Here is a 25,661-nt window from a genome sequence, read left to right on the forward strand (position 1 = left end):
TAAAAATTCGCCATTTACAACTCACCTAGTCTTTGAGTAACGTATAGCACACACATCCCTTCTTTCCCTAGTGGTAGAATACCGTATTTACTCGAATAAGCGCCGCATTTGGGACAAAAAAGTTAATAAGCGCCGCCCCCGAATAAGCGCCGCAGTCCTGATGCGGCGCTTATTCGAGGAGTTTCGTTTAACTAAAAACAACGCTACAAGTCCTACAAAGCAACTCTAAAACAAATTTGGACATTTCTCTCCATCAAAAGTGATTGTTTAACCGCTCGCCCATTAGTTTTCCTATCCAACATTCTTACAATACGTAGTTCTGTAAATGATGTGACAGCTAGCACCACTTCTCTCTTCAGCAAGAGACGAATGCTGACAATCAAAAGACGCTATTTTCAATTGCTGTAAAAGGTCAGATCCTTTGTGGCGTTCAAATTTTAAATAAGCGCCGAGCATTTGCCAAAAAAACAAATGACCGCGCGAAAAATGGGGACGAGGCGGGGCGTGACCCATTTTTCGCGCGGTCACGCCCCGCCTCGTCCCCGTTTTCGCGTGTTCATTTATTTTTTAAGCTCATCCTCGGTGTAAGAACCTGTGAAACCCACCGGTGACATAAACAAAGAACGAACAAAGTAACAAAGAGCGTCAAAAACAATAAAGAGAAGGAAAACAATAGCACCAAAACAAAGAAAAATATCACAGGTTCTTACACCGAGGTAAACCCATTTTTTCGGCGAATGCTCGACGGACTGCGAAAAAATAGGGACTGCTCGTAGCCCACCCTAGTGGTGGATCAAGACAATTTATAACAAGAACGTCATGCGAGAAGCACCTGGCCTGCCTGGGCGGTCTGTGCAACCAAAATATCAATACCCATAATTCAATGGGTGTCGTGGGTTGGCCCGAGAAATCCAACATGGCGTCCACGTTCGAAGGCGATGGTGTTCGCGTTTTATTGACTTGTTCTTGTTCTGCGTTGTCCCCAGCGGCTCGATTGTACTTCTGTCGACACTGTATTAAATTGAGATGTCCTCTGTGTGTATCTCATGAGGTAATTCTTTGAAATTATTGAAAAAAGTACACCATATATTCGATGTTTAGTTTGACGATAAAAGTTAACGTTGAATATTTTATTCTCTAAGGTTGATTCGTATTATTGCCCTAACTGCTTGGAAAATATGCCTTCGGCAGAAGCAAAGGTTAAGAAAAACAGGTAAAGCCTACTTTACCTGTTTATTTTGAAAAATTTAGCTTTAGAAATTTGTTCACTGTCAGTGGCTTAGCTATAAAGTCAACTGTAAATTGATAATTAATTAGTAAGTGTAAAAACTGTTGTATAGTAATGGGCCAGGTTTCAAGATGTATACGTTGTTTTTCAATTTAATCCTTGGTACAATTTGGTGTTTTCCTTTGTTCTGGTGTAATTTTATGACAATGAAATAAAACAAAAGAAAATACCAGATTGTACCAAGGGTAAAATTGAACCACAACATTTACCTTATATCCACGGGTATATAACGCACTCACAAGTGACCAGCTCCCAGTTGGCTTGATAGCTCAGTTGGTTAGAGCGCTGCACTGGTATCGCAGAGGTATCGCGAGACTCATTCACGAAATACAAGATATGCCAATTTTAATATTGTTCATCCGGTTATAAAACGATTAACTGAAGGTGGCAGAACTTTTACCGTGACTGCTTGTAAAGAATGGAACAGCCTACCCCTATCTATGCGAAAATTGTCAACAATTAAAGCTTTTAGGAACTCTCTTTGGAAGAGAATTTTTAAAGAACAGCAGTTTTTAAATCATTTTATTCTGTAATTTAGTTACACTTTTACTCTTTTTACCTTTTTAATATTTTATCTCGTATTTCTTGTATTTTTATTCGTAATATTTTATAGTTTTAGTTTATCCATAGTTTTAATATTCGTATTGTTCTGAGTATTTTTATATTTTATTGTAAATAATTATTGAGGGCCACTGGTTTGTTAGTGTTTTTATGCTATTTTAGTGCTACCCTCGTTAAATAAAGACTTTACCTTACCTTAGAGGTCATTGGTTCGATTCCCGTTCAAGCCTGAATTTTTTCAGGCTTGCTTTTCTCAACTGCTTAAGTTGAGTACATTAATGCGATGATCTTTCATTTGCTTAAAATGTATATCCGCAGTACAAATATATGAATTTCATATATTCATTTCACATATACCTTGTTTGTTGTTAATTTAATGACCCACAGGCTGAGCCAGTAAAATATAAAGTGACAGACCAAGGTTTAAAAAGTCATACTTGTACTCAATCTCGTATGACCTAAAGGTCCTCAATAACAATGTAACATATTTTTTTGTGTATGTGACAGATGTGCCAATTGCTTTGATTGCCCAAGCTGTGGTAACACACTTTCAACACGAGCAACAGCAGTAGCCATTCAGTCCGACAAGGGAGGTGACGACAGCAAGGCAACACAAGCTAAAAAGGTTTATTACCTCGCTTGTGGCTTCTGTCGCTGGTCATCCAGAGATATTGGCATTGAAGATAAAAGTGTTGGTGAGGATTTATTCTTTCCTTCTGAGCCACTTTCAGGGGCAGACCAAGAAAATTAAAAAAAAAGTTAAACTTTATTGAGTCTCCCAGTCAGGGTTTTTCAGACCCAATCAGAAAGAGGGGGGTGAAGACATTATAGCAAGAGTGCAAGCCCCCCCCCCTTCCTCTCCCCACCCCATGTGTAGTCGTAAATCCACAAAATCCACAATGACAACTCTACTTTATTCTACATGTATTCCAACCATCGAGATCGCTTACGAGTTACGCTTGTTGTCTTTCGTTTAATTATTCGCTGAAAACCAAATATTATCGAACAATAAGTAAGCCTGTAAAATCTTACATTGTGTAAACTGAACATTTTCTGAAAACTTACATTATGTTGGAGATTTCCTGGAAAAGTCCATAACTACAAAACTTCAAACATGGCGACTGTTTCTCCTCGTGCTCAAAGGGCACGGTAGCTAAGCTTATTGGGTCCACAGGCTACCCAACACGAACGAATCACAATAAAACAACAAATTGTCAAACTAAGGTTACAACACCATGTGTGCCCCAAATGAAATATTCAAGTTTGTAGAGATGTTGCTTACATAATTCTGGGAGCATTTGTGATCAAAAGTTAAGAATTATGAGGGGAAAAAGGGGGGTGGTAGCCCCCTCAGTCCCCCTCCTCTATATCTGCCCCTGAGTTTTAATGGTGGTGTGACACAAAATAGTATCTCAAAGGGAAGGTGACCAGAGCCCAGGAGCCAAAAAACGTTTGCTGTGGAGCAAGGAGCCCTATTTCATCTTTGCTTGGAGCCCTTTGCTGCAGAAAATGAAGCTCCAAGAATGCTTTCCACAGATTCTGTAGCTCTGGTTTTTGGAGGTCCAGAGCTGCCCTGTAGCCCCGATATTTTGAGCCTGGAGCCCTGAACCCTCGGAGCCTGGAGCCCTGAACATTTTTAAAATGTACAAAATTGCCATATAATTAAATATATTTTTTCAACTTTTGACATGATTTATAATCATTGTCAATGTTCCTAAAAGCCGTTGTTGTGAGATATCTTTCAATTTCAAGATACAAGTCCAGATAATTTTATCACTTAAAATGGGTCTGTCCATTTCATGAGTTCGAGTTAGAATTTCGAGTTGAATTCGATTTCGAGTTAGAATTTAGAGTTCGAGTTAAAATATCGAGTTCGAGTTGCTTGCGGTTAGCTCCACTCTGGTTTGCTTGCGGTTAGTTCCACTTTTATTTGCTTGCGGTTAGCTTTCATTTGGTGATAAGGGTGACACTATGCGTGACCTACTGGGAAAATGTTACCCCATAACTCGAACTCGAAATTTCTAACTCGCACTCATAAATTCGATACACTCACTTAAAATGGCTTTTAATTAATTTTATAATTGTGGCATAATTAAAATAAGAGCCTCCAACCCATGAATTTCAATTTCAGTTGCCCTTATAGTTGTTACAAGTATCTGCCATTGCCCCATAGGAAATAAAAATTGCAAATGTTCTTTCCTATGATTCTCACTTAAATATTTTTGTTTCCTTTTTAAATAGCAAGTGGTGCTTGGCAAGAACAAGAGAGTCCAGCTGCAAAAAGGGTACTGAATATTGATAAAACTGTCACGTTTTTTAAATTTTACACTATGACTAGAGGAATTTGCTCAAGTAGTATTTGTTTGTGGCTGGCACCAGGACAAAGGGTTTGTTTATGTGGCTGCTGACTTATGGGAGTGTCCCTATGGGAGTTGTTTACAGGGAGGTGCTGACCTGTGAAAGGTCTCTGTTAAATGACATGTGACCTAAGTCACATTTATTGTGTTTTACAAAATGAATGGGAGACGCAGTGGCCTAATGGTTAGCATGCTAGACTCCGGATCGAGTGGTCTGAGTTCAAGCCCTGGCTGGTGTGTTGTGTTTTTGGGCAAGAGACTTTACACTCATAGTGTCTCTCCTCTCCACCCAGGTGTATAAATGGGTACTGGCAAACCTATGCTGGGGGTAACCCTTTGATGGACTAGCATCCCATTTGGTAGGGAGTACTCCTAGTCGCTTCATGCTACAGAAACCAGGATGAGCTCTGGCCTATTTGGGCCACTAGGCTCATCACAAACGTTTTACAAAACAAAGGAGTACATATTCTGCTTGGAGACAGGTTAATGCACTGCTAGATCTCTCTCAGTTTGTCTGACTGTTGTTTCCCTTGATCCGCAGGTTAACACTCTTGTGGAATACTACAGACAACTTGCACAAAAGGAGAAAGTAGAAAGGGAGAAAAAGAAACTGACAAAACGACGCAACTATATGCATTTATCGGTGAGTATCTTACTTTCACAGATTGAGAAATTATATTGAAACCAGAAAATATACATACTGTATATAAACTTTAAACAATACAAAATGTATAACTTCAGAGTTTAACTTCAGAGGTATTATTCTTGAATCGTATCAATAGCAGACAGCATTAATATAAATCTAACACAAGGCTGCTGCCTAACGGGCGCCCGGTCGCCAGAGGCGCCTAAGTTACGAGCGTGGGCGACTAAATTTTTGTTCAAGGAGCCCGCATGGGCGCCTAAACATTGATCTTTCACTCCCATCTTTTGACTTCAACTTCCTTGTAACCTTGTTTCATTGGCATAAAAAATCCCATTTAAAACAACAACTGCTTCATTTTAAAACGGAAACGCTGAAATTGTTTGTACGTAAAAGTATGTTACGTGTCTTTGCAAAATTCAGCAACTTTGAAAAACCATTCGTTTTCAAGTGTTTAGGACTGGGCCTAACTTCCAAATATGGAATGTGTTATGTTCTGGATTACGTTTCATTTGCTTCGTTGACGTTTCGGAGAATTTTCGAAGTGAATCTGAAGAAATATTTACGGATACAAAAGTGAAATCAATCTGTTTGCTACTGCAGTCATGGATCAGGTCTGAAATAATTTTAATCTGCAGAAGCTTGATACAAAAACCTTTCCGACAGGCTTAAACTTACGTAAAACAACGTGCCAAATACCTCGTGATGTGTACACAAACTTACGTGGCGAGTTTACAGTAACATGTAATTCAGCTTAATCTATAAAGCATTGAACGCTTAACTTTTGTAGGACGTAAAATGTATGCCTCTTTCTTTTCATGTGACATTTCATATCTGCTGCCGATTTTTTGTGGACTTAGGTTGTTAATTTCAACGAACTGTTTCATGTTTTCACGTTTATAAGCAGTCCTGAGCATTCTCGGGCATTGATCCGTGACTAGCAAATTTTTGTGCTAGAAACCTCAGTCCTTTTGCCTGCTCAGATATTCAGTTTGATTAAAATATATTGCTTTTGTTACTACATTTATTTTATAAACAACTTATTTGATAAGATTAGTAATTTGAAGTGTTTTCACAACTTAATTTTCCTGTTCTATTTTTGTCAACTGGTTATCATGTAACAAAGATAAGATCATAACTTAATTAAAGTGTTTACACAGGTGTTTTTGACTTCTCATTACCTTTTTCTAAACCTAGGAAAAATAGACCTGCTTAATTATTGCTTCTTTTTTAACCTTGATTACTAAAATATTAATTAAACTGGATTTTTCTGTTTCATGTACATTGATTTTCTAAGTGCAAAACATATGAAAGTACATAAAATGCATTCATTCTGGCACTGGCTTAACAAATGAATTAACCCTTCACGCTCTCAACTAAAATAGACCTGCTTAATTATTGCTTCTTTTTTAACCTTGATTACTAAAATATTAATTGAACTGGATTTTTCTGTTTCATGTACATTGATTTTCTAAGTGCAAAACATATGAAAGTACATGAAATGCATTCATTCTGGCACTGGCTTAACAAATGAATTAACCCTTCACGCTCTCAACTAAATGCATGTTAGTTTTTATTGTTGGTTTATTTCTCCCAGCCCAGCTAGTGATTTAACCCACAGAGGGGAGAGATACATGTATATATTGCTGATATTGATGACTTATCCAACTTCTTACCTCTGGGTCTCTGAGGTTGCTGCAGAGTAACCCCCCCCCCTTTTTGTATATTCCAACTCGTAAAATCCCTATCCTTTTATATACCTACAGCCTGAGAAAGGTATCCCCGTTGGGTGAAGCCTCCCCACATTGTCCACTATAGGGAGTACCCCCTAGGGGACATTCGGGTACATGTATATTATAGCAATAATGTTGGCGGAAAGTTCACTCCCTGGGCCCCTCTCCAAGACCACATTGTTGACCACATATTTGCCTGAGTAATCCCCCCCCCCCCACCCCAGATTTGTCTTCGGTAACTTTTAAGCTGGGCTCCTAACATAATGGCTCGGGCTCCTAAATATTGATGTTAGGAGCCCGAAGGGCTCCTTAAAAATTTCCTTAGGCAGCAGCCTTGTAACAAATGCCTAAAATATGTTGATTTTGTTAAAACTGTGTGCATTATTTGTTTGTCAGTCAATGACTTTATATCGAACTTGAAAATGGAATTATTGAACTTGCAAATAAAAATTTCGAAAATATTTAAAATATTTAACCACTGTAACGCTGGAAATATTCAATAGTAGCCTAGGCAAGTTAATAATAAAATGGCTGTTGTGATCTTGTAACTCAATGTCCTGCTCAAAGCTTAACATATACCTGGAAAATGGAAAAAAAATGGTATTTTGTTGAAAATTTTAAATTTAAATTGAATGCAACTGTCTAAATTGCAATACTCTTGCAAGTACTTAAAAAAACTCAAATCATAATATTAATAGTTGATTAACCCTTTAACCGGCAGATTTCTGTGACTTTCTAAAGGTTTTTTCTGGGCTTAGACATTCTGTAGAACTTCGTGATTGCATATAAGAAGTTCAAGTAAAAATGTGTGCTGTTTCAAAACACCGAGGGCTCAAATTTTTATTGTGACGTCAGTAGTCGGCAGTTGCTTCTTTCGTAGGCGAGCTGTTGGGCTTGGATTTGGCTCGTTTTGTGTTTATAAGTGATTTTTCGAGTCATTTTTCACTGCAGAAGCCCCCAGGCTGGCATCATTAAGCTAGAATGGTGGGTAGAGGCCAGCATCTGAAAGAAACCAGAGGTGAGAGATGATTTTGTCTTGATTGGAACGCCAGAAATATTCGAATCGAAAGATGGCGGTTCATGGGTAAAGTTGTCTCTCTGGCCGTTCTGTGGGTGGATTCCAAGACCTGCCAAGGCATTTTGGACGAGTTCTGACTTCCAAAGAATGCAATCGGTGCAACATTTTGCCGGCAGGATTGGGTGGCTCGACACTTATAAAAAATATATGGAATAAAGGTAGGAAGCCTTTCATGCCGCCGCCATGACTGTTTTCCCAAGCATCCCTTTCGGTCACCAACGAGGAAATTACAGGTTTGCAAGCATAGCTCTAATCGAATAGTAATTGCTGAGTCTGCTGAATGTTTGATGGGAATTTTCCTTGGTGAACGGAAGGGAATAGGGTTGAAGTTTGCTGCAAATGTATATTTTTGAAGTCAGAATTATTTTTTCATTAAAAAAATGGAGGCAAAGATGTGTGTTTTTTGTTGTTGTCCTGTTACGTAGAAAACGGGCATTTTCAGATTTGCTGCTGAACAAACAACCATATGCAACATAAATCAAGAGTTGTTGTCAGTTAGCTGGCTTTTAAAGCTATGAAAATTATCACTTTGCCATAAAAAGCAGTCATTACTATCATGTGCCCAGATATGTAAAAGCTAGAGTTTTTTCAATCACTGCTGGTGATTTTCGTACACATATGTACGATTGCCGGTTAAAGGGTTAACCTATTATCAACAAAGGAGTTGTGTTTACGTTTTATTTAATAATTTATAAAAAATAAACATTGTAAAGTTGATTAACATTTTTCATATCTAATTCTGAATGCTGTAAATTTACATCAAACTGGACACAGTTCACTCCAAGAAAGGTAAGATACAATGGCGTTTTGAACACATTTCACTTTTAAAAATACTTAGTTCTAACTGTTGTTAGTGGCATGTTTTCCTAACCAACTAATGGTTGTATTTTAACAATGACTATGATTTGTTATAAAACAATAAACTTCTTTTGGTAAATAGAGATTTAATATGCTTTTTTCAATAACCACATTTTGCTTTACTGTATATGTTGTAAGTTAAAATGGTTTTGAGGTTAAATCTGTTATCAACATAGGTTAATCTGTTTCAAATTGAAAATAACACTCTTAAACAATTCGTATTTATTCATAAGGATAACTTTTTACGAATTCAAAATGTTTTAAATGATTAAATGAGTGTCATCTACAGGTTGAAATAAGATAAGCTAGGTTGAAAATGAATTTATCCTACAACATATATAACTTTCTATACACCCTTTTAATAAGTTGAGGGGCCATTTTGAATTTTTATTTTTCCGCGAATGACGTCATTAATAAAATATTCAAAACGACACCTTGGCTTATTACAATGGTAGGTACTTCATTTTAATACGTCGAGGCGCAGATGAATATTTCATTAACAACATCATTCGCGGAAAGTTAAATATTCAAAATGGTGTCTTGACTTATTAAAATGGTGTTTATTGTTCCTTTTTTGCAATGTTTCTCCCTTCAGGTGCACTCATCTTGTTTAGACTTCACAACTCAGGTGTTGATGTTATCAAGTAGTTTAAGTGTCCCTTTGGTGTCCATATTATGGGGTCCCACTGTAGTTTCAGTGTGAATACCTCATAAATAATAATATAAAATTGTTTTTTTCAGGATAAGTTTGGTTTGTCATCACTAACAAGACGCAAGAGCAGTCTTTCCTATCTAACAGCTAATTACAATACAAAAGGGTATGCATCTTGTCTTGGTCTCAAATATTGGAATTGTGCTGTACTATGACATTATCGTCGTAACTGTAGTAAAAATCAGTACTTTTTATTGACTTCATTTTCCATGGTCTACATTCTTATAGACCTACCCAAGAAGTAACATCATTAAATGTTCAAAATTTAGGTTAAAATCTTTTGAACAAATCTGGGACATGACACCACTTTTATGGTCCACAAAATGCGGCAGTATTTTTTTGCCATGATATTGGAAATTTGCCAGTGAATTTCAAGGAAAAATTCATGTGATGCACTTTTTGTTTCCTTCTTTTTGCTTGCTCTTTGTTGAAATTTTATCAAATGTTAAATTAGTAATAGTAATTGGACTGAGTGGAGTACAATTCAGGGAGTAATCGGGTGAGTAATTTCAAAATCGGCCGAGCGCGCAGCGCGAGACCGATTTGAAATTACGAGCACGATTACTTTCTGAATTGTACGACACGTGGTCCAATTACTAATTAATCGTGTCAATAACAAAATTCGTGGTAAGGAAGTCTTTAGGAACCTTTTCTGTAAGAAAAAGTCAAAGGTAAATTCAATTGGTTGCACACAAAGTTAGAAAACAGCAAGAAAAAAAAAACATTGAAATGCGCGTGATCGACGCGCGGGTGGCGTAGATGTCCAATTACAGGTATCCAATTTGAGCAACTTCAAATTGGATACCTGTAATTAGACACCCACGTGATCGCGCGCCGATTACGCGACAAATAGGCGCGCGCAGAACCAATCAAACTCGAGAATTTTGTTATAGATACGATTAATTTTGGAACCTCCTCAGTGTTAATTAATCATGGTAATTTTTCCTAATGGAAAAAATATTTCCCGAAAGTTATGCTTTGCATTTCAAGGTTATGTAATTTTCATGGGCGCCGGTCTTTACTTATATTAGCCATAGCTCTCAACTAATAAGTATGCGAGAGTCCTAACTCTCAGACTGGTATTTTGTACAAACATAAGGAATGATCTTATAAACTGTCTGGCTTCTGGGTACAATGATAATAAGAAAAGTTCATTTGTCACAACCATGGTACAAAGAAAAAATCCAACAGGAATCCAAGCTATGACGTCCCAAGCTATGCTGTAGATATTAGTCGTCATTTGTAATTTTTAATTAAATAATTGTATATATTCTATAACTTTTAGCTCATTTTTTATCAGGAAATGCGTCGCACATACTTAAAGCTTTAAAGCTTTGAAGAATTTTATTCACTTTATTTTATTTTATTTTATTTTTATTTATTTTTTATTTTTTTATTTTTTATTTTCATTGTGGCTTACCTGTAAACTAGCTGGTGCGTTCCCGCAGATTTTGCTAACCATATCTGCGGGACGCATCGAAACCATAGCTAAGTGTAATGACCACATTAAACATTGTATTGTTATTGTTATTGTTATACCGTGTTGGGTGCTCTGACCACTTAGTTAGGAGAGATTCTTGACCAGTGAGCTAGGTTCATATTCTGGGTACAATGTTTGAAAGAAACTTACAAAGTTGTGTTATCTTGCTTGTAGAAAAGAGATAGCTGATGATGTGTTTAGTTTGAAGAATCCCAGTGAGGCAGTTGAAGAGGTGGAAACATTACCTGAAGAATTTTACAACAAACCTTTGATCCTTGAAAAAGGTAGTTACCAGTAGTGATAAATTAAAATATTTTCTTGGCACCTACAGCTTGACCTTGGAAGGCACGGTGGCCTAACGGTTAGCGCGCTGGATTCCGGATTGAGCGGTCCAGGTTTGAGCCCTGGCCGGGGTCACTGTGTTGTGTTCTTGGGCAAAACACTTTACTCTTGCATGCCTCTCTCCACCCAGGTGTATAAATGGGCACCGGTGAATTTACTGCTGGGGGGTAACCCTGTGATGGACTAGCATCCCATCCAGGGGGAATAGAAATACTCCTAGTTGCTTCTTGCTACGGAACTGGGATGAGCTTACTAGGCTCGTATGCAGACTTTACCCACCTTTTACAGCTTGACCTTTGAGAGTTTTGAAAATCATTAAGTTATACCTACACACCTTACATCTAAATTGAAATTGGTCTGGTCCAATCTCTCTTTTCTTCCTTAAGTTAATTGAATGTGTTATTGAGGAGGTTGTGGGATTCACAAATCTGCTGATTTATTCCTAGGCAGGACTGTTGTTTTTGTGGTACAAATAAATTTGTTTTCCACAAAAGTGTGGCTGCTCATAAATGTACTATACTAAAGGCATGCATTCTACTAAACACACTTTTAAACAAACTGTCAAAGATATGAATGTATCAATAATAGAGTCAGCAATCATGTTACATATGATACTGTTTTTTTTCTTAGTTCCACATCTAACTCAAAGATTATGTCAGCCTGACTTCCAACCAGGAGCAATAGGGTAAGTAAAGGTGTTGTCGTTATCCATAGCTATTATATAATGCCAACCTAACAGTGCCATAATCTATCTTTTTTTCGAACAACGCAGTGATCTTCACCCAAGACACAAGCATCTCCTGGCAAAGAGGTCACAACGCTGCAGGGTAAGAAGGATTCATTAAGAAATGAAAAAAAGGAATTTTTCAAAGACAGTGTTTGTCAACTGAACCAAATTATGATTGCTGAATGAAGACTATTTATTCCTCTCTAAACAGCAATGTGAGCACAATCTTAGTAAACCAGAATTCAACCCATCCTCGATTAAGTTCAAGATTCAGCTAGGAGCAGTGTAAGTGTATGGCTTTTGTATCCTTCTAACTTGTCCCTGAAATAATTTCTTCTGGCTATGTTTACCTATCACCTAGCATTATACACCTGCAGTAGGCACAAATGTACAGAATGCTATGTAGCTACAGCACTTTGCACATATTGCAGACCTATCATACCAGGGAATAATCTTGTCCCCGGTGTTGCATTGTACCTCATGAAATTAATGCCAAGATTTTAAGAATAACTTTCTATATTTCTTGTTTCAGGCATTATGTGCCCATGTTGAGAATTTCAAATGTTTCTGTGCTGAAGTTTGGCAAGGTGTGTGATAATCTTAAGCAGAATTTATTAATTAGTTTTAGATTACAAGCAGTCCCTTTGTTTATTCTTCATTGCTTTTAACTTTTGTTGTTGCAGGAAGCACAGGTGACCCTTTCTCTCACAAATCCTGTAGAAAATTTGTTAAAGGTCACTTTGTTGAAAATTGATCAAGATGAGAAAGACACTGCCAAAGAAAATGATGCACAGGACAAGGAAAACAAGAAAGATCAAAATGCTGATAAGAAAGATGAAGAAAAAGAGAAGGAAAGCAAAAAAGAAAATGAAGAGGAAAAAGATAAAGACAAGGACGAGAAGAAAGAGGAACAGGAACAAAAAGAGAAGAGTGAAGCAGAACAAGAGAAAGCTGCTGAGAAAGACAACAAGAAGGACGGCAGCCATGTTGGGGTGCCTGTGAGCAAGAAGCCTGATCGCAGCATGGATAACAGCTGTGAGAGCAGATCCTTTGTATCAACAGCTGAGGTAAATCTACTGAACAAACTATACAGATATATGTACAGTCAACTCTCAAGTAAACTGGTATACCAATTAACCCCTCTGGCCGAACCTGTGTTAATGAGCCAGCTTAAAGTTTTCTTAGCTACATCCCTGACTATGCAATTACGTTAGGCAAGCAGGGGGGGGGGCTCACATGACATATTGTTCCGGCAGTTGTCTACAGTCTGGATTATTTTGTGATATCTTCTGATTAATCTCATTTGTTTGTTATTTTGCAGGTTATCCTCCCCACTTTCCCTCTCATGTTAGGAGCGCGTGACGAGGCTGCTGAATTTGATGAAATGGACTCTGGAACTCCTGCCGAGATGTTTAATGATGATCCAAGGTTAGTTGTAAAAGGATGATACAAATTTATATTAAAGCTAACTGGATTATTTCTAATTTGAACTTTTTGCATGTTCTATTTTGGTTGCATTTGTTAAGTTGTTGGTTTTGTTTTAATCCGTTCTTTTTGTGAAGTTTTTCTCTCACACATTTAATACAACTCAGTAGCGTAGGATATTCGCAGGGTTGCCATGGTCAGGGAAAAGTCAGGGAAAACAAAAAATTTTTCAAGGTCAGGGAATTTTGTAAAAAATCAGGGAAAATCTTAGTTCTTGTCAAAGTCAGTGAAAATCTTAGTTCTTGTCAAAGTCAGTGAAAATTCAGGGAATCTTGTTTTCATGCGTTCAAAATCCCGTGAAAAACGTAAAGAGAATAAACATGAAGAGAAGAATATTGATGGTCTGTAGAAGAAGCTGAAGCAATTGAAAAAGTGGATTTGGCAACTCTGAATAGAGTCCTCTTGAAATAAGTATCACAGAATCAAACGCTTTATCCGATTCTAAATCTGGACTCCTTGTTACTCAGCAAGGTATGTGGTTTGACTGTAAGGCTGTTTTTGTTTTCTCAACAGAGTTGTTGTCAATCGACAAGCTAACAAGTTGTGGTTTCTTGTGAAGGTAGTACCACAAAAAACATTAGGTGACGTCAAGGTGTGTGGAATTTTTGTGTTACAGTTTATGCTTTGAGAGTGCCTTGAAATTACTGTAATTATTTTAAGAGTTCCTACTAAAACATTACTGTCTCACCGTCCTACTTGCATTTATCCATCCTGTTACTTTGGCGAGGTTCATTTCATTGCTTAGTTGATCGACTGTTGGCCGACAGTTTTTATTTCACGTATAAACGTATACATGATGCCCGTTTGTCGACCAACAGTTGCCCAAATTCCGCTTGTGTCAGGACACAGTGTAGCACTAAAGTATAAAAAACTCCGAAGAACATCCTGCAGTACTCGATATTTGAGCCAACAACGAGGAAATAGATTTACAGAGAAGTTAAAATTTTGTAATGCGCCTTATCTATTGAAATTTGCCCAAAATCGCGTTACAATGCTAAAAATATTAAAAGGCAAATAAAAAATCATATGAACATAGAAATTTAAGGTAAAAATAAATAACGCTAAAAATGTAAATAGAACACTGGATAATTACACAATACGTTTTCAGTAAAGATTTAAAACGTTCGAAATTGTCCTCACGGCACGATGGATGTGAAGGGGCAGATCGTTCCATAAGTTAGGAGCCGCAGATGAAAAGGCGCGATCCCCTAAAGTATTTTGTGTTTTTAACTGGGATACTTTAAGACCATTAGCTGAACGGAGTCTATAACGCGGCTGTACTTTAATAGCTGCTCTTTAATAGCACACTGAACACTTGTTTCTCATGTTTTCTTTTCAGTTCTCAATGATTATGCAGTATGATTACAAGCACATAGCAACAGCCTTAGTGCGAGGCGGCCAGGAGTCAGAAGAACAAATTGTTACTCTGAAACACAAACTGCATATAAACCTTGGACCTGTGGACTCAGAGTCTTAATTATTATTTATTGAAAGAAACATACAGAGGGAATTAGATAGTAAAAGTCATGAATAGGGATAGGTCGTGTAGCTAGCAAATATTCTGTCAGGAAGAATTTTTTTATCAGAAGGCTGTGGTGTTTCGATCATTTATTTGTGGTTTGTGGGTGGTAGTCATGTTTGGAAGCAAACGGAACGATATATCTGTTGTAAAATAGTCTTGGAATATTTAATGAATATCTAGAAGTAATAAGTTTTAACAAAGGAACAAAAGCAGTACTATACTATGTGAAAGTACAACAGGCAGCAAATAGTTGCTGGAGAGTAGCTTTTTTCTGAGCTTGAGATAGCAAACTTCTCTTTTTTACACGCATAAATAGCCGGTACCGGTGTATCACAGCGGATTTGGACGCCCACGATTCGAGCCGAAGAAGTGCAAACTGATGACGTAGGTCTACAGAGATCCGTGTAGCGTCTCTGATTGGTTGCTACATGCGCGCGAAAATTCAAAACCAAGCAACAACCAATCAGAGACGCTGCACGGATCTCTGTAAATCTACGTCATCAGTAGGCAATTTTTCGTTTCAGGCGTCTTTGGAGCGGGCAGTGAATCAGTGAGCACAGATGTCTATTGACTTGGCTACTTCCTTCAAGGAAAGTGGATAAACTCGTGCATCATTGTAAAACTGATAAAGCCAAAAATGAGTCGGAAACGAAAATAAAATGGGCTTGGGTCATGATTTGTCTGAAAGTGGTGTATGTTTAGATCTATCCAACTCATTACATCACTGATCACTTCACCTCCAACACCTCTTTCCAATTCCCGCTCCTTGCTGATTCAATAAAAAGAGTCCCTGTTTTATTTTCGACATATAAATGGTCATTATTGAGCTGCGAGCCTCTTTCAGTTCCAAATGCTCCTGTACTGCTTTTGTGGCAAGACCTCGTCATTGAGTTGAGGCGTCATGCAACGCTCATATCTTTGCATGTGGAAAGCGGTGTGGCGTGGCGACCCAAATAGCGGCGGACTGAAGTGTAGAAGGGGAGGTGACTTAGCTGCGGAGCAATATAATAGTATTGTAAAATTCATTAAATATTTCGGGTTTTTCCTTTAAACCACTACTTTTACTAAAAGAACTTACTGCTTTGACTCGACTTTCCCCGATCCCATACTCCCTAGCATGATGAACGGGCGCCCTCCACGGGCATTTTTTTACGCCCACTTCCTCCGCGAAGCGCTGCTCCCTTCCCTGGGAGGAGGAATCGCCTATATAAATGACGAGGATGCTCGTCGGAAAATTTTGAAAACACCCCTAAAAAGTACCAGAATCTCGTTTTGCGGGTGTGGCCTAAATTCATTTGCCCCTAAATGGTACCAATTCTAAAACTAGCACATGCACTTTGATGACTGGATAGACGTTTTTAAGTACTGTGAATAATTCCTGTTCAGAAATTAAAGTTAATAGAGTTACCATTCCTGACACTTGTCAGATCGATAACTTTAATGGTCCCTAAATGGTACTGCGACACTTAAGCATAGGGCTTTCCACAAGTTGCTCGAGATTTCCCAAAAAGTTGCCCGTAATTTCTCAAAAAGTTGCTCAAAAGTTGCTCCAAAAATCCAAAAAAGTTGCTTCTGATAATAAAAGTTGCTCGAAAGTTGCTCCAAAAAATCCAAAACGCTGCTTCTCTGATCAAGAGAATTTCTCTAAATGTATGCTAATTTCCCTTTGAGGGTAAGATTTCTAAGCCGTTTTATGCAATTTTACAGCAAAAGAAGTATCTAAATAACATATTAAGGGGAAAATGTGTTAAATAACAAGTATTTCTTTTACTGCGAAAAATCATGAAGATATCAATGACGTCATTTTTGCTGACGAGTTTTTTTTTAATGTTTTAATGCAAAATGAGCCGAAAGTTGAAATGTCTTCAGATGTTCTTCGAAAGTCTTCGACAAACTTCGTAAATTTCGGAAACGTTCGTATTGCCTTTGAGCAACACTCGGATAATCTTCGGAGATCTTCGGTCTGCAAATTGCTTAAAATGCAACAAGTTGCTCGAGAGGAAAAAAGTTGCTCGAAGGGGAAAAAGTTGCTCGAATCATGAAAAGTTGCCAAAAAGTTGCCGAGCAACTTGTGGAAAGCCCTACTTAAGCAACGATCATTTTATGTTTTAACAAAATTTACCCCCTAAAAGGTACGACGAGCACTCCCGTCATTTTCATAGGGGAATTCTCCCCCCGAAGGTGTTCCTGCTGAGAACGCACTTTGCTTGCCGATTTGTCTTTGCTCTGTACCGTCTATACCCCCGGGGGGACTCCCATATGAAAGGGACGGGGAATCGGGGATGCCCGTCGTCTCGCTTAGGGGTATAAATTTCGGACTTTGGGTCTCGTTTAGGGTGTTCCGGACAAATTGGCAATATTTTTAGCCGTCAGGGTCTCGTTTAGGGTTGCACACGAAGAAGTATACAAATATAAATTATCTTTTCAGAATTTTGGTATCTTTTAGGGGTCTAAAATAGCTTGAGCCGCGCCCAGTTTGGTCACTTTAAGGGGTTATTTTCAAAATTTCCTAAGAGCATCCCCGTCCCTTTTAATAATACGGGAGTACCCCCCCCCCCCCCGGTCTATACCCTGCTATAAATTAAGCAGCTACTGACCCTACGGCCCACAAACCAGAATGTGATCAGTCTTGTCCTTTACGTTCGGTAAATTAATTCTCTGTTGAAAAGGAGTGAAACACGATCGCCCCAAAAACGACTGTGGAAGGCTAACTCGGCTAACTCTTCCCCAGAGCCGCTTGTCCCTCTTTGCTGGCGTGGTTGAAATGCCGTGAGTACTTTTCAAGTGTACCTACACGACGTACAAATTGTCCGATCCAACATGGCGGAGACATTGGCGGATAGGTACTGGTTGGCGAATCGCGTGAAGCAGAAGCCGATGAAGGCTCCGTGGACGTGGTTCAAAGGATGTATCTTTCAGCATATATGGCGAGAAGAATGCCTCAGCTATACATTATCAGGTAAGCTTTCTGTTCACAGGTCGAAATGAACGATTGTTGATCACAATGAAATCCTGGAAATCAAATCACAATAGCTTCTAATGCTGCATTCAGAAATGCATTCGATCGAACAATAAAGATTAGGAAATTCGTTGGACCTCGAAATCACATCATATCATTCATAAGCTAGAAATCATTCAAGCAATCTAATTTTTCATATATTGCATGGGGAAGATAAAAAGTGACTGGAAAATGATGTGCATACAATTTCTTTCATATAAGCTTAAGCTTAAATATAATCTATGTACACGTGCACAGAGACCTTCCAAATTAACAGTTCCAGGGAAGGAGGAGGGGGGGGGGGGGGTAGCTGTGTTGCAATGTTCCATGTTTCTGATAAACTATGCCGCCTAGCCAGCTGTAAATAAGGCTGTCGTTTTTCCCAGAATAACCCATTGCAAATCCATTGCAATATAAATATTAAAAAAATTAATGCCCCACAAAAAGAATTTGCCAATTATAAAGTCTACTGGACTTAAGTTTTTTTCTACAACAGGGAGTAAAAACACTAAATATTTCTTGTTCTTGGGCATGAGCAGAGATTGATTATGTAAGCAATCTGCCCATTAGCAAAAGTACTCTTTAAGGGGTGATGAATGGTCCTTCAAAAAATGCGTGTCTCGCAAAATATTAGCCAGATTTCAGGGATCTCGTCGTCTTGAATTTTTCTTTGACGCCTTCTCGGAGTCTCGATTTCTTTTTCAAGGCTAAAAAGGTCTCGGGCTCGCAGAAAAGATATCAGTCTCGCCGTCTCGCAAATTCTCGCATTTACCATTCGACACCTCTTCTTTAGCAAAACAACTGGTAACCATCACTGACAGTAATATTCTTGACATAGTGAAAATGTGAAAGGTGTATAATTTATGTGAACTGATAAGTAGTGAAATGAATGATGTGATCCTCGCAGTGTGTAAGCAGTTAAAGCAAAATTTGCATTTTTTTAGCCTGAAAAAAAAATTCAAGGCTACAACAAGATTTGAACCCATGACCTACACGGTACCAGTGCATAGCTCTACAAGCTGAGCTATGAAGCCTTGATATGTTGGGAGCAGGCCAATACCCGATTCCCTCTATAGCGCGTGCCTGCAGGGAATCACGGTAGTTGTATTCATCAAATCATGTGAGAGACTCAGCAACGATGCACATTGTTAAGTCTCGCGCATGGTTTGATGAATACAACTACCGTGATTCCCTGCAGGCGCGCACTATAGAGGGAATCGGGTATTGTGGGTCATAATGTCCTGCATGTGGAGTATGTAGTGGATTCATGCATTGAACCATGGATGTTTCAGATTAAACCAAGACAACAATGAACGATGCAATTACAGACTTGTGTACATTAACCGCCAGTGTGCATGCTGGGTAATTATTAACATGGGGGGGGGGGGAAGGTAAGACTTAAAATACACTACAGAGTAGTTGTCAACTTAAGAAAATATATGTAAACTGGTGATGAAATGGATGATGCAATATTCTTGGTGTAGAATACTAACAATCCAAATTGTTTTCAGGATTAGCAAATGGCATATCATATCGCATGCAGCATGTTATGTACCTCACAAGACTGCTTCTAGATCAGCTCTTGAATCACAGAAATGACAAAGCTCTTGAATGTCTTGTTGGATTATGTGGAGCATGTCGGAGAATACCTGAACTATTTTGGAGGGTAAGCTTATAAATATATTAATAATAATAATAATATTCTTTATTCTTCTCAAGATAAAAATACAAAAAACATGAAAATATATAGGAAGATAGGAAAACTAAAATTATTAATTTTTAAAAATTAGCCTATTTACAAATGCATTTTCAAATCAATCTGAGTTTATTTCTGGGTGATGGGCGGTTCTATTTCTAAGATTATACTTTGTCTTTTTCTTCTTTGGAATTATTTTACTTAGCTGACAATTGGTATCAACTGAGCATACATTGAAGAGATTCCTATCTGCCTTTTCTAAAAGGTTGCAAATGTTCATTCTCTTTGATATGTATTCCCTTTTTAAGTATCTTTCTAGGAAATTTTGTATGACCGTGAGATCTGAGTCTGCGGCGCCACAATTAAAGATAGAATAATAAATACAATACCCTTATTGGAATCTATTATTATTCAAAGAGGCACTGCACATCAAAACAAATAGAGCGTAACGTATCACTGGCCTGAAAGCAAGCCGTGAACTGTTCTTATTAAAATAATCTCATCTCCAGCTTATATATGGTGGATTTATTTGCAACATAGGCGCATAGCCATTGCATTTGCCCATTGGAATTTTTTGTTTTTGAGCTAAAAAACAAAAAAAAATTCCAGCAGGCAAATGCGATGGTTTTGAAAAGAACCAAAATATTGTGTTTTCTCCTTAGTTTATTTTATTGGCTTGAATATCTTGTCATGAAATTATTCAGATTTTCTTTCATATTATTTGATTCTCCAAACATTACATGACAGTAGCAGATCCAGATCTTTAGCTAAGTGGGGGGCTGGATCATTCAGACCCTGTAGTAAGAAGGGGGACCCACTCTAGAAAATATTTTTTCTCAGCCCTACAAGCCTCTCTTTAGCCTAAAAATAAAGTGAGGGCCTGCCTCCCCTGGGGCTCTCCCCTAGATCTGCCACAGCATGATATTCTTCAACTGACAAGAAACTAATTAAATAAATTTCTTTTATTTATAGACAGGATGTGAAGTGATGCGAAATCGACCAGGAAGCTTTGCTCACGTCAACCAGTTGATCAAGAATATGTTTGTGATCTGTGTTCCATTTAAAACGGAAATGCTGTTAGACCTTGCTATGTACTTGGTCAAACACAATTTGGACATCACAGAGGCACAAGAGTTGCTGACGTCAAAACTTTCTCAAGAATCATTTTTATCAAGTCCTCTTCTGAGAGCTTACTCAGGACTCTTTGCTCATCTTTCGTGGAAAAAATGCAAACTTCATTTTGACAAAAAAGATTTAGATGGTGAAGAGTTTAATGTGACGGATGCAAACCTGAAGCGTCAAATGGATTTTCACGGAAAGAAGGCCTTAGTTTTATTTGGAAATTTAGTGGAACATTGTGGAGTGTGGGATATTTTTGTTACAAGACAAGTAGAGATCTTGAAGTATTATGACAGATCAGATGAAGCAAAGAGGATATTAATGAGATACAAGCAAAAGAACCCGGAGAACCCTAATACCTATAGGTACAATAATATTAAGTGTGGGAGTGTGGGATATTTTTGTTACAAGACAAGTAGAGATCTTGAAGTATTATGACAGATCAGATGAAGCAAAGAGGATATTAATGAGATACAAGCAAAAGAACCCGGAGAACCCTAATACCTATAGGTACAATAATATTAATTTTCTTATTAAGGATAAGATAAAGGCCACTAGGCCCATCTGACTGGAGCTTATCCTGGCTTCTGTAGAGGGTAGCAAAGGGTTTATACGTGACACGTGAAAAGGGCAAAAATTTGTCCGTGACGCGTGAAAATAGGGTAAAAATTATACCGTGACGCGTGAAAATAGCTAGAAAAAATACGGGATTCGTGAATTCTGCTGTTTCAAGTAAACGTGACGCGTGAATTTGGTTAAAATTTGTGCGTGAAACGGGATCACGACACCCCCTTTGCTACCCTGTCTGTAGCATGAATCAACTAGGAGCATTTTTACTCCCCCCCCCCCCCCCCTGGATGGTATGCTAGTCCATCACAGGGCTAACCCCAGCATTAAATTTGCCACTACCCATTTATTCACCTGCATAGAGAGAGGCACTGTGAAAGCCAAGTGTCTCGCCCTTGGAAGAACTCAACACTCAGGTGGCCAGGATTCGAGCCTGGGCCACTTGAATCCAGCATGCTATCCACTAGGCCACCATATCTCCCACTTAATTTTATTTTTACTATTAAAATAGTGAAAATAAGTAAAATTTATCTAGTTGCATGAATATGTAGTAAAGACGTTTGTTTCCTGTGTAAAATTAAGTCAGTGTTTACATTTACAGTTAGTAATTTGGTTTATATTTTTGGCAAATATTTGTATGCTTAGACCTTTTCAACTCATTTCTTCAAGATCAGATGGAAGTTGTTAAAGATTGGAAAGGGTGCAAGGAGACATTACGCACATCTCACTTGCCTATGTTATTACCAAGAGAAACCTCCTAGGCACAAAAAACCCTGGATATCTGACATGTGTTTTTTTTTTTCAGGTACTTGTACTATTTTCTCAAGAGTGAAAATGCAAACAAAAAGGAACTTTGTGATATACTGGAAGGACTGCTCAGTGTTGATCCAACGAGTGAGCTGAGTGAAGAATATGTCAAGCTTGCTTCGCTTAAGACTGGTTAGTTGAACATTATGAATAGCTTATGTGCACAGGTCTCACCTATCCTGAAATCTTGTAGTCTTATAATGATAATGATAATGATAATGAATTTATATAGCGCATTTTCCATATGTATATGTTCAAATGCGCTGTACACATACTTAAATTTACTACACAAGGCCAGACCACAACACCGGGAGCTTCGTGCTCTACTCTTTGCGAATAGTGTGTGGGTTCTTTAACATCCCCTGTGATAAGGAGATACAGGAGACGGGCCCTATGGTTTATCGTCCTTTTCCGAGAAGACTAGAATGTCTAACCATTTGCAGATGTAATTACAAAGGCAGCACATTCTCCTCAGTTATTTTAAGACCCTGAGTGTTGGTCCGGTCTGGGGTTCGAACCCATGACCCCCCGCACAGCAGTCCGGCGCTCTACCAACTGAGCTAACCAGGCGGCTGTATGTCTTAAAATCAATCTAAAAATATTTTTTTCCTTTTTACCCAAGTGACATTTTCAACCTCCTCAATTTTTTTTCCTGACTTGTCATGCAATCTTCTTTCTCTAGGAAAGATAGCATGTTGTGCGGCAAGCTAAATCATCTGTTTTGGGACAGACCATCATTTTTTGAGAGAAGGGGGGTGGGAAACTACCAAAAAAAATTAGTGCACAAAAAAAGATGGAGAAAAAAATCGTGCACAAGTAAAAACAGGAAAAACAATTAAATCAAGCCACACCTGCTAAAGATGGATGGTGCAGCCGAGGATTATGCTAGTAAAGAACATTCTTGCAAATACCGGTACCAATGTTAAAAAAATTCTTTCTCAGAAAAATTGCCCAACCCCACTCCACTCAAAAAAAAATAATGGTCCCTCCCTTAGGAGGCTACTGTTGTAACTGTAGTTCTTGATTTTTCTTTTTCTTTTTTTGTGCAGATGAATCTAAAGGACTCCTTGACACTTTAGGAGCTCTCTTCATCAAGCTTGACCATGCAGCCTGCCGACAGAATCTTACAGCCTGGGAGACCCTTGCAGTCACTCTGAAGGAGTTCTGCACCACACATGGCAAGAAAAATTTGAGTGTGCTCTGGGACGAGCGAGCTGATTGGTGGCCGCAGTTTCACTTCCGTCTCGATCTTATGCCCAACAAGAACAATGTGTCTGCACAAGAGTGGCAACTGACTCGTCATAAGGCTGAGGCTGCGAGATGGCTCCTAGGCAAAGGTGCAGTTTTGATTCGATTTTTTTGCGCCCACGCGAGCGTGAGTCTGCGTGCTTGTATGTGGAAGTCTTGGAAGTATTTTGAAAAAAAAAAATGTCTCGGGGTAAAAATTTGCCTGGGAGTTGGACCATCTTCCAGTGGAGGGGGACAGGGGGCCAGGAGACAGGGAGAAAAGAGACGGGAAGCGGGAGAAGAGAGGGCGGGAAGCGGCATTCATAAGGTGGTGGGAACCGGGAGAAAACAAGTAAAATTTCGCAATGTTTCGCTATATTTCGCAATAGATATGGGACAAAGAGAAAGGCACCACTACGGAAAGGGGCAAGAGGTGGGAGTAAAAGGTACGGGAGGCGGGAGGTTCATACCCCTCTCAGCCCTCTGTCCCCACCCACCTTCCAAGTACAGTATATACCTCAAACCGCTTATGTAATCATTAAATTTGCTTCCCAAACTTATTAATAATTCATCGAGTTAAAACAAAGAAAATCATAACGGTGACGGTGGTTTGGATACCCGATCTTAATTAGCATAGATTTTTACAATTTTATTTCAACGTTTACTCCTTGGTTTTTGTTTCAATGGAGAAGATATGTCAAACACTCGGGACAGTGTTTCATCTGCTATCCAAACACCTCAAATTTCGTCAAAAATACTCTGCTGCACTTCGTATTTTCAACTCTCTTGTCGGTGTTTGGATATCCTGATGAAACAGTCTCTTGTGATTGATATATTACAAGAATGACTGCGATTACATTTATCAATACATTTTGAAACAGACGTGATGAAAATTAAGAAAGGTACCACCAAATTTTCAGATCCAAATGGAGAATTGATGTATCGAAATTGTGAATTAATTGTTATAGCAGGATTTGTTTTCTTCGTGTTCACTCTTCTAGGTTGTAAAATAAATTTAATGTTTTTATTTGTTTTCAGGAAACCATTTTACCAAAGCCGTTAGGAAGCAAGAATCAAATGACAGTGAAGTCGAATCGTCTTCATGCCAAAGTGACACAGCGTCACCAAGAAAAAGAAAAGCTACCACATTCTCAAGCAAGTCACTGTCAACTCGAAACAGAAAAAAAATAAAGCTGTGACAAAAATGCGTGAAACTGTGTCTTAAATCACAGGCAGACCACCCTATGTGTTCATGGTTAATAATTGTTGACAAAGGTTATATGTTGAAATCAATGGCGTGTATAGAAGACATATAGTGAAACATTGTCTGGGCTTCGATTTACAGTACGAAATATAAAATCTACTCTAAATGATTCAATAAAAGTTAGATGAAACGTTGAATGAGTCTTGTGTCGCTAAATGATCTCGCAAAAATAACGCCTTAAAGGGCTCGGGCGGCAAAAAAAACATGACACGAGACTCATTCAACGTTTCATCTAACTTTTATTGAATCATTTAGAGTAGATTTTATATTTCGTAGTAAATCGAAGCCCAGACAATGTTTCACTATATGTCTTCTATACACGCCATTGATTTCAACATATAACCTTTGTCAACAATTATTAACCATGAACACATAGGGTGGTCTGCCTGTGCTTAAATTCTATGTAAATGACATACTGTCTGAGAAAACATGACATGTAGCCTGTAACCTGCTTGCGTCCGCAATATCAAAACCACCCGATTAAGGTAAACAGAAAGAAGTCAAATAACAATTAACACGATTCTAACAGAGTGGCTGCTAGTAATACAGATATTTAAAGAAAGAAATGAAAAACTCAGACAAATGAAACGTCAGGGAGGGAGAGAGGGAGATAAAGAGAACTGACTATGCTAAAATACAAATAAAATGCTAAAGTAAACTGTACGAGTTGCTTTGATCCAAGTATAATGCAAGAATGCCTGTGACCCCAAACTGGTGTTTGTTATTTAGGGACGGGCCATTATTTTCTTGGAGGGTGGTATGGAAAAAAAATTTCCTCTGCAAACTTTTTTTTTTTTTAGTTTATGTACCTCAGCAAACATTTTTTTAGAAATGCAAACTATGTTTTGTTATACTTATCTTGTTTGTAACCAATTTTATTTTGCCTTTATAGGTCCTGCACACAATTTTTTTCACCAAAAAATATTGGTCCGTCCCTTAGAAGCACAGATCACCCTACTATCGGCTGTTGGTTCCCATTTATTTTCGCACATTTTAAACGACCGGATTTAGGTACGCAGAAAGATATAAATTTGGCGTATTTTTCCCATTCAGCGACCCCATCTCAGACTAAAAACTCTCAAAAGATGAGAACGGTCTTCAGTGTTGGACCGGAAGTGAACTACCGTGTGGCCCGTTCCCGTCTTTCCACGTGTCCTTTAGTGTGCAATACCGCTGACGCAGCGAATAGTGGCTTCA

At 38.3% G+C, this 25,661-nt stretch overlaps 2 protein-coding genes across 3 annotated transcripts; both read left to right on the forward strand.

The window, feature by feature from the left end:
- The first annotated feature begins 905 nt into the window (after positions 1–905).
- Positions 906–15,462, forward strand: LOC144666944 (dynactin subunit 4-like). 2 transcript variants are annotated; one of them, XM_078528382.1, is made up of 17 exons: positions 906–1,051; positions 1,143–1,213; positions 2,357–2,544; positions 4,091–4,134; positions 4,748–4,849; positions 8,435–8,449; positions 9,260–9,336; positions 10,885–10,994; positions 11,683–11,737; positions 11,825–11,879; positions 11,991–12,064; positions 12,312–12,366; positions 12,463–12,846; positions 13,101–13,207; positions 13,778–13,856; positions 14,604–14,859; positions 14,897–15,462. In XM_078528382.1, exons 1-16 carry the CDS (start codon positions 917–919, stop codon positions 14,739–14,741), a joined length of 1,689 nt encoding a protein of 562 aa, XP_078384508.1. In that variant the 5' UTR covers positions 906–916; the 3' UTR covers positions 14,742–14,859; positions 14,897–15,462. The 2 variants fall into 2 exon arrangements, with proteins under 2 accessions (XP_078384508.1, XP_078384509.1); XM_078528383.1 differs by lacking the exon at positions 8,435–8,449.
- Positions 15,463–17,606: 2,144 nt separating this feature from the next.
- On the forward strand, positions 17,607–24,440 carry LOC144664849 (TATA box-binding protein-associated factor RNA polymerase I subunit A-like). Its single transcript, XM_078526064.1, is given in 7 exon segments — positions 17,607–17,745; positions 19,296–19,450; positions 20,453–20,964; positions 21,972–22,105; positions 23,023–23,310; positions 24,239–24,381; positions 24,384–24,440. Coding segments are annotated over 7 exon segments (1,413 nt in total). The 3' UTR covers positions 24,426–24,440.
- Positions 24,441–25,661: the final 1,221 nt, after the last annotated feature.

This window comes from Oculina patagonica, chromosome 9 (assembly GCF_052425735.1).
Source record: "Oculina patagonica isolate OP01 chromosome 9, crgOcupat, whole genome shotgun sequence".
Classification (NCBI taxonomy): Eukaryota; Metazoa; Cnidaria; class Anthozoa; order Scleractinia; family Oculinidae; genus Oculina; species Oculina patagonica.

Coding starts and splice junctions, on each gene's coding strand:
- LOC144666944 (XM_078528382.1), top strand. CDS start 917: ATGGCGTCCACGTTCGAAGGCGATGGTGTTCGCGTTTTATTGACTTGT. Junction 4,135..4,747: donor AGAGTCCAGCTGCAAAAAGG/GTACTGAATATT, acceptor CTTGATCCGCAG/GTTAACACTCTTGTGGAATA. Junction 13,857..14,603: donor AAACATTAGGTGACGTCAAG/GTGTGTGGAATT, acceptor TTTTCTTTTCAG/TTCTCAATGATTATGCAGTA.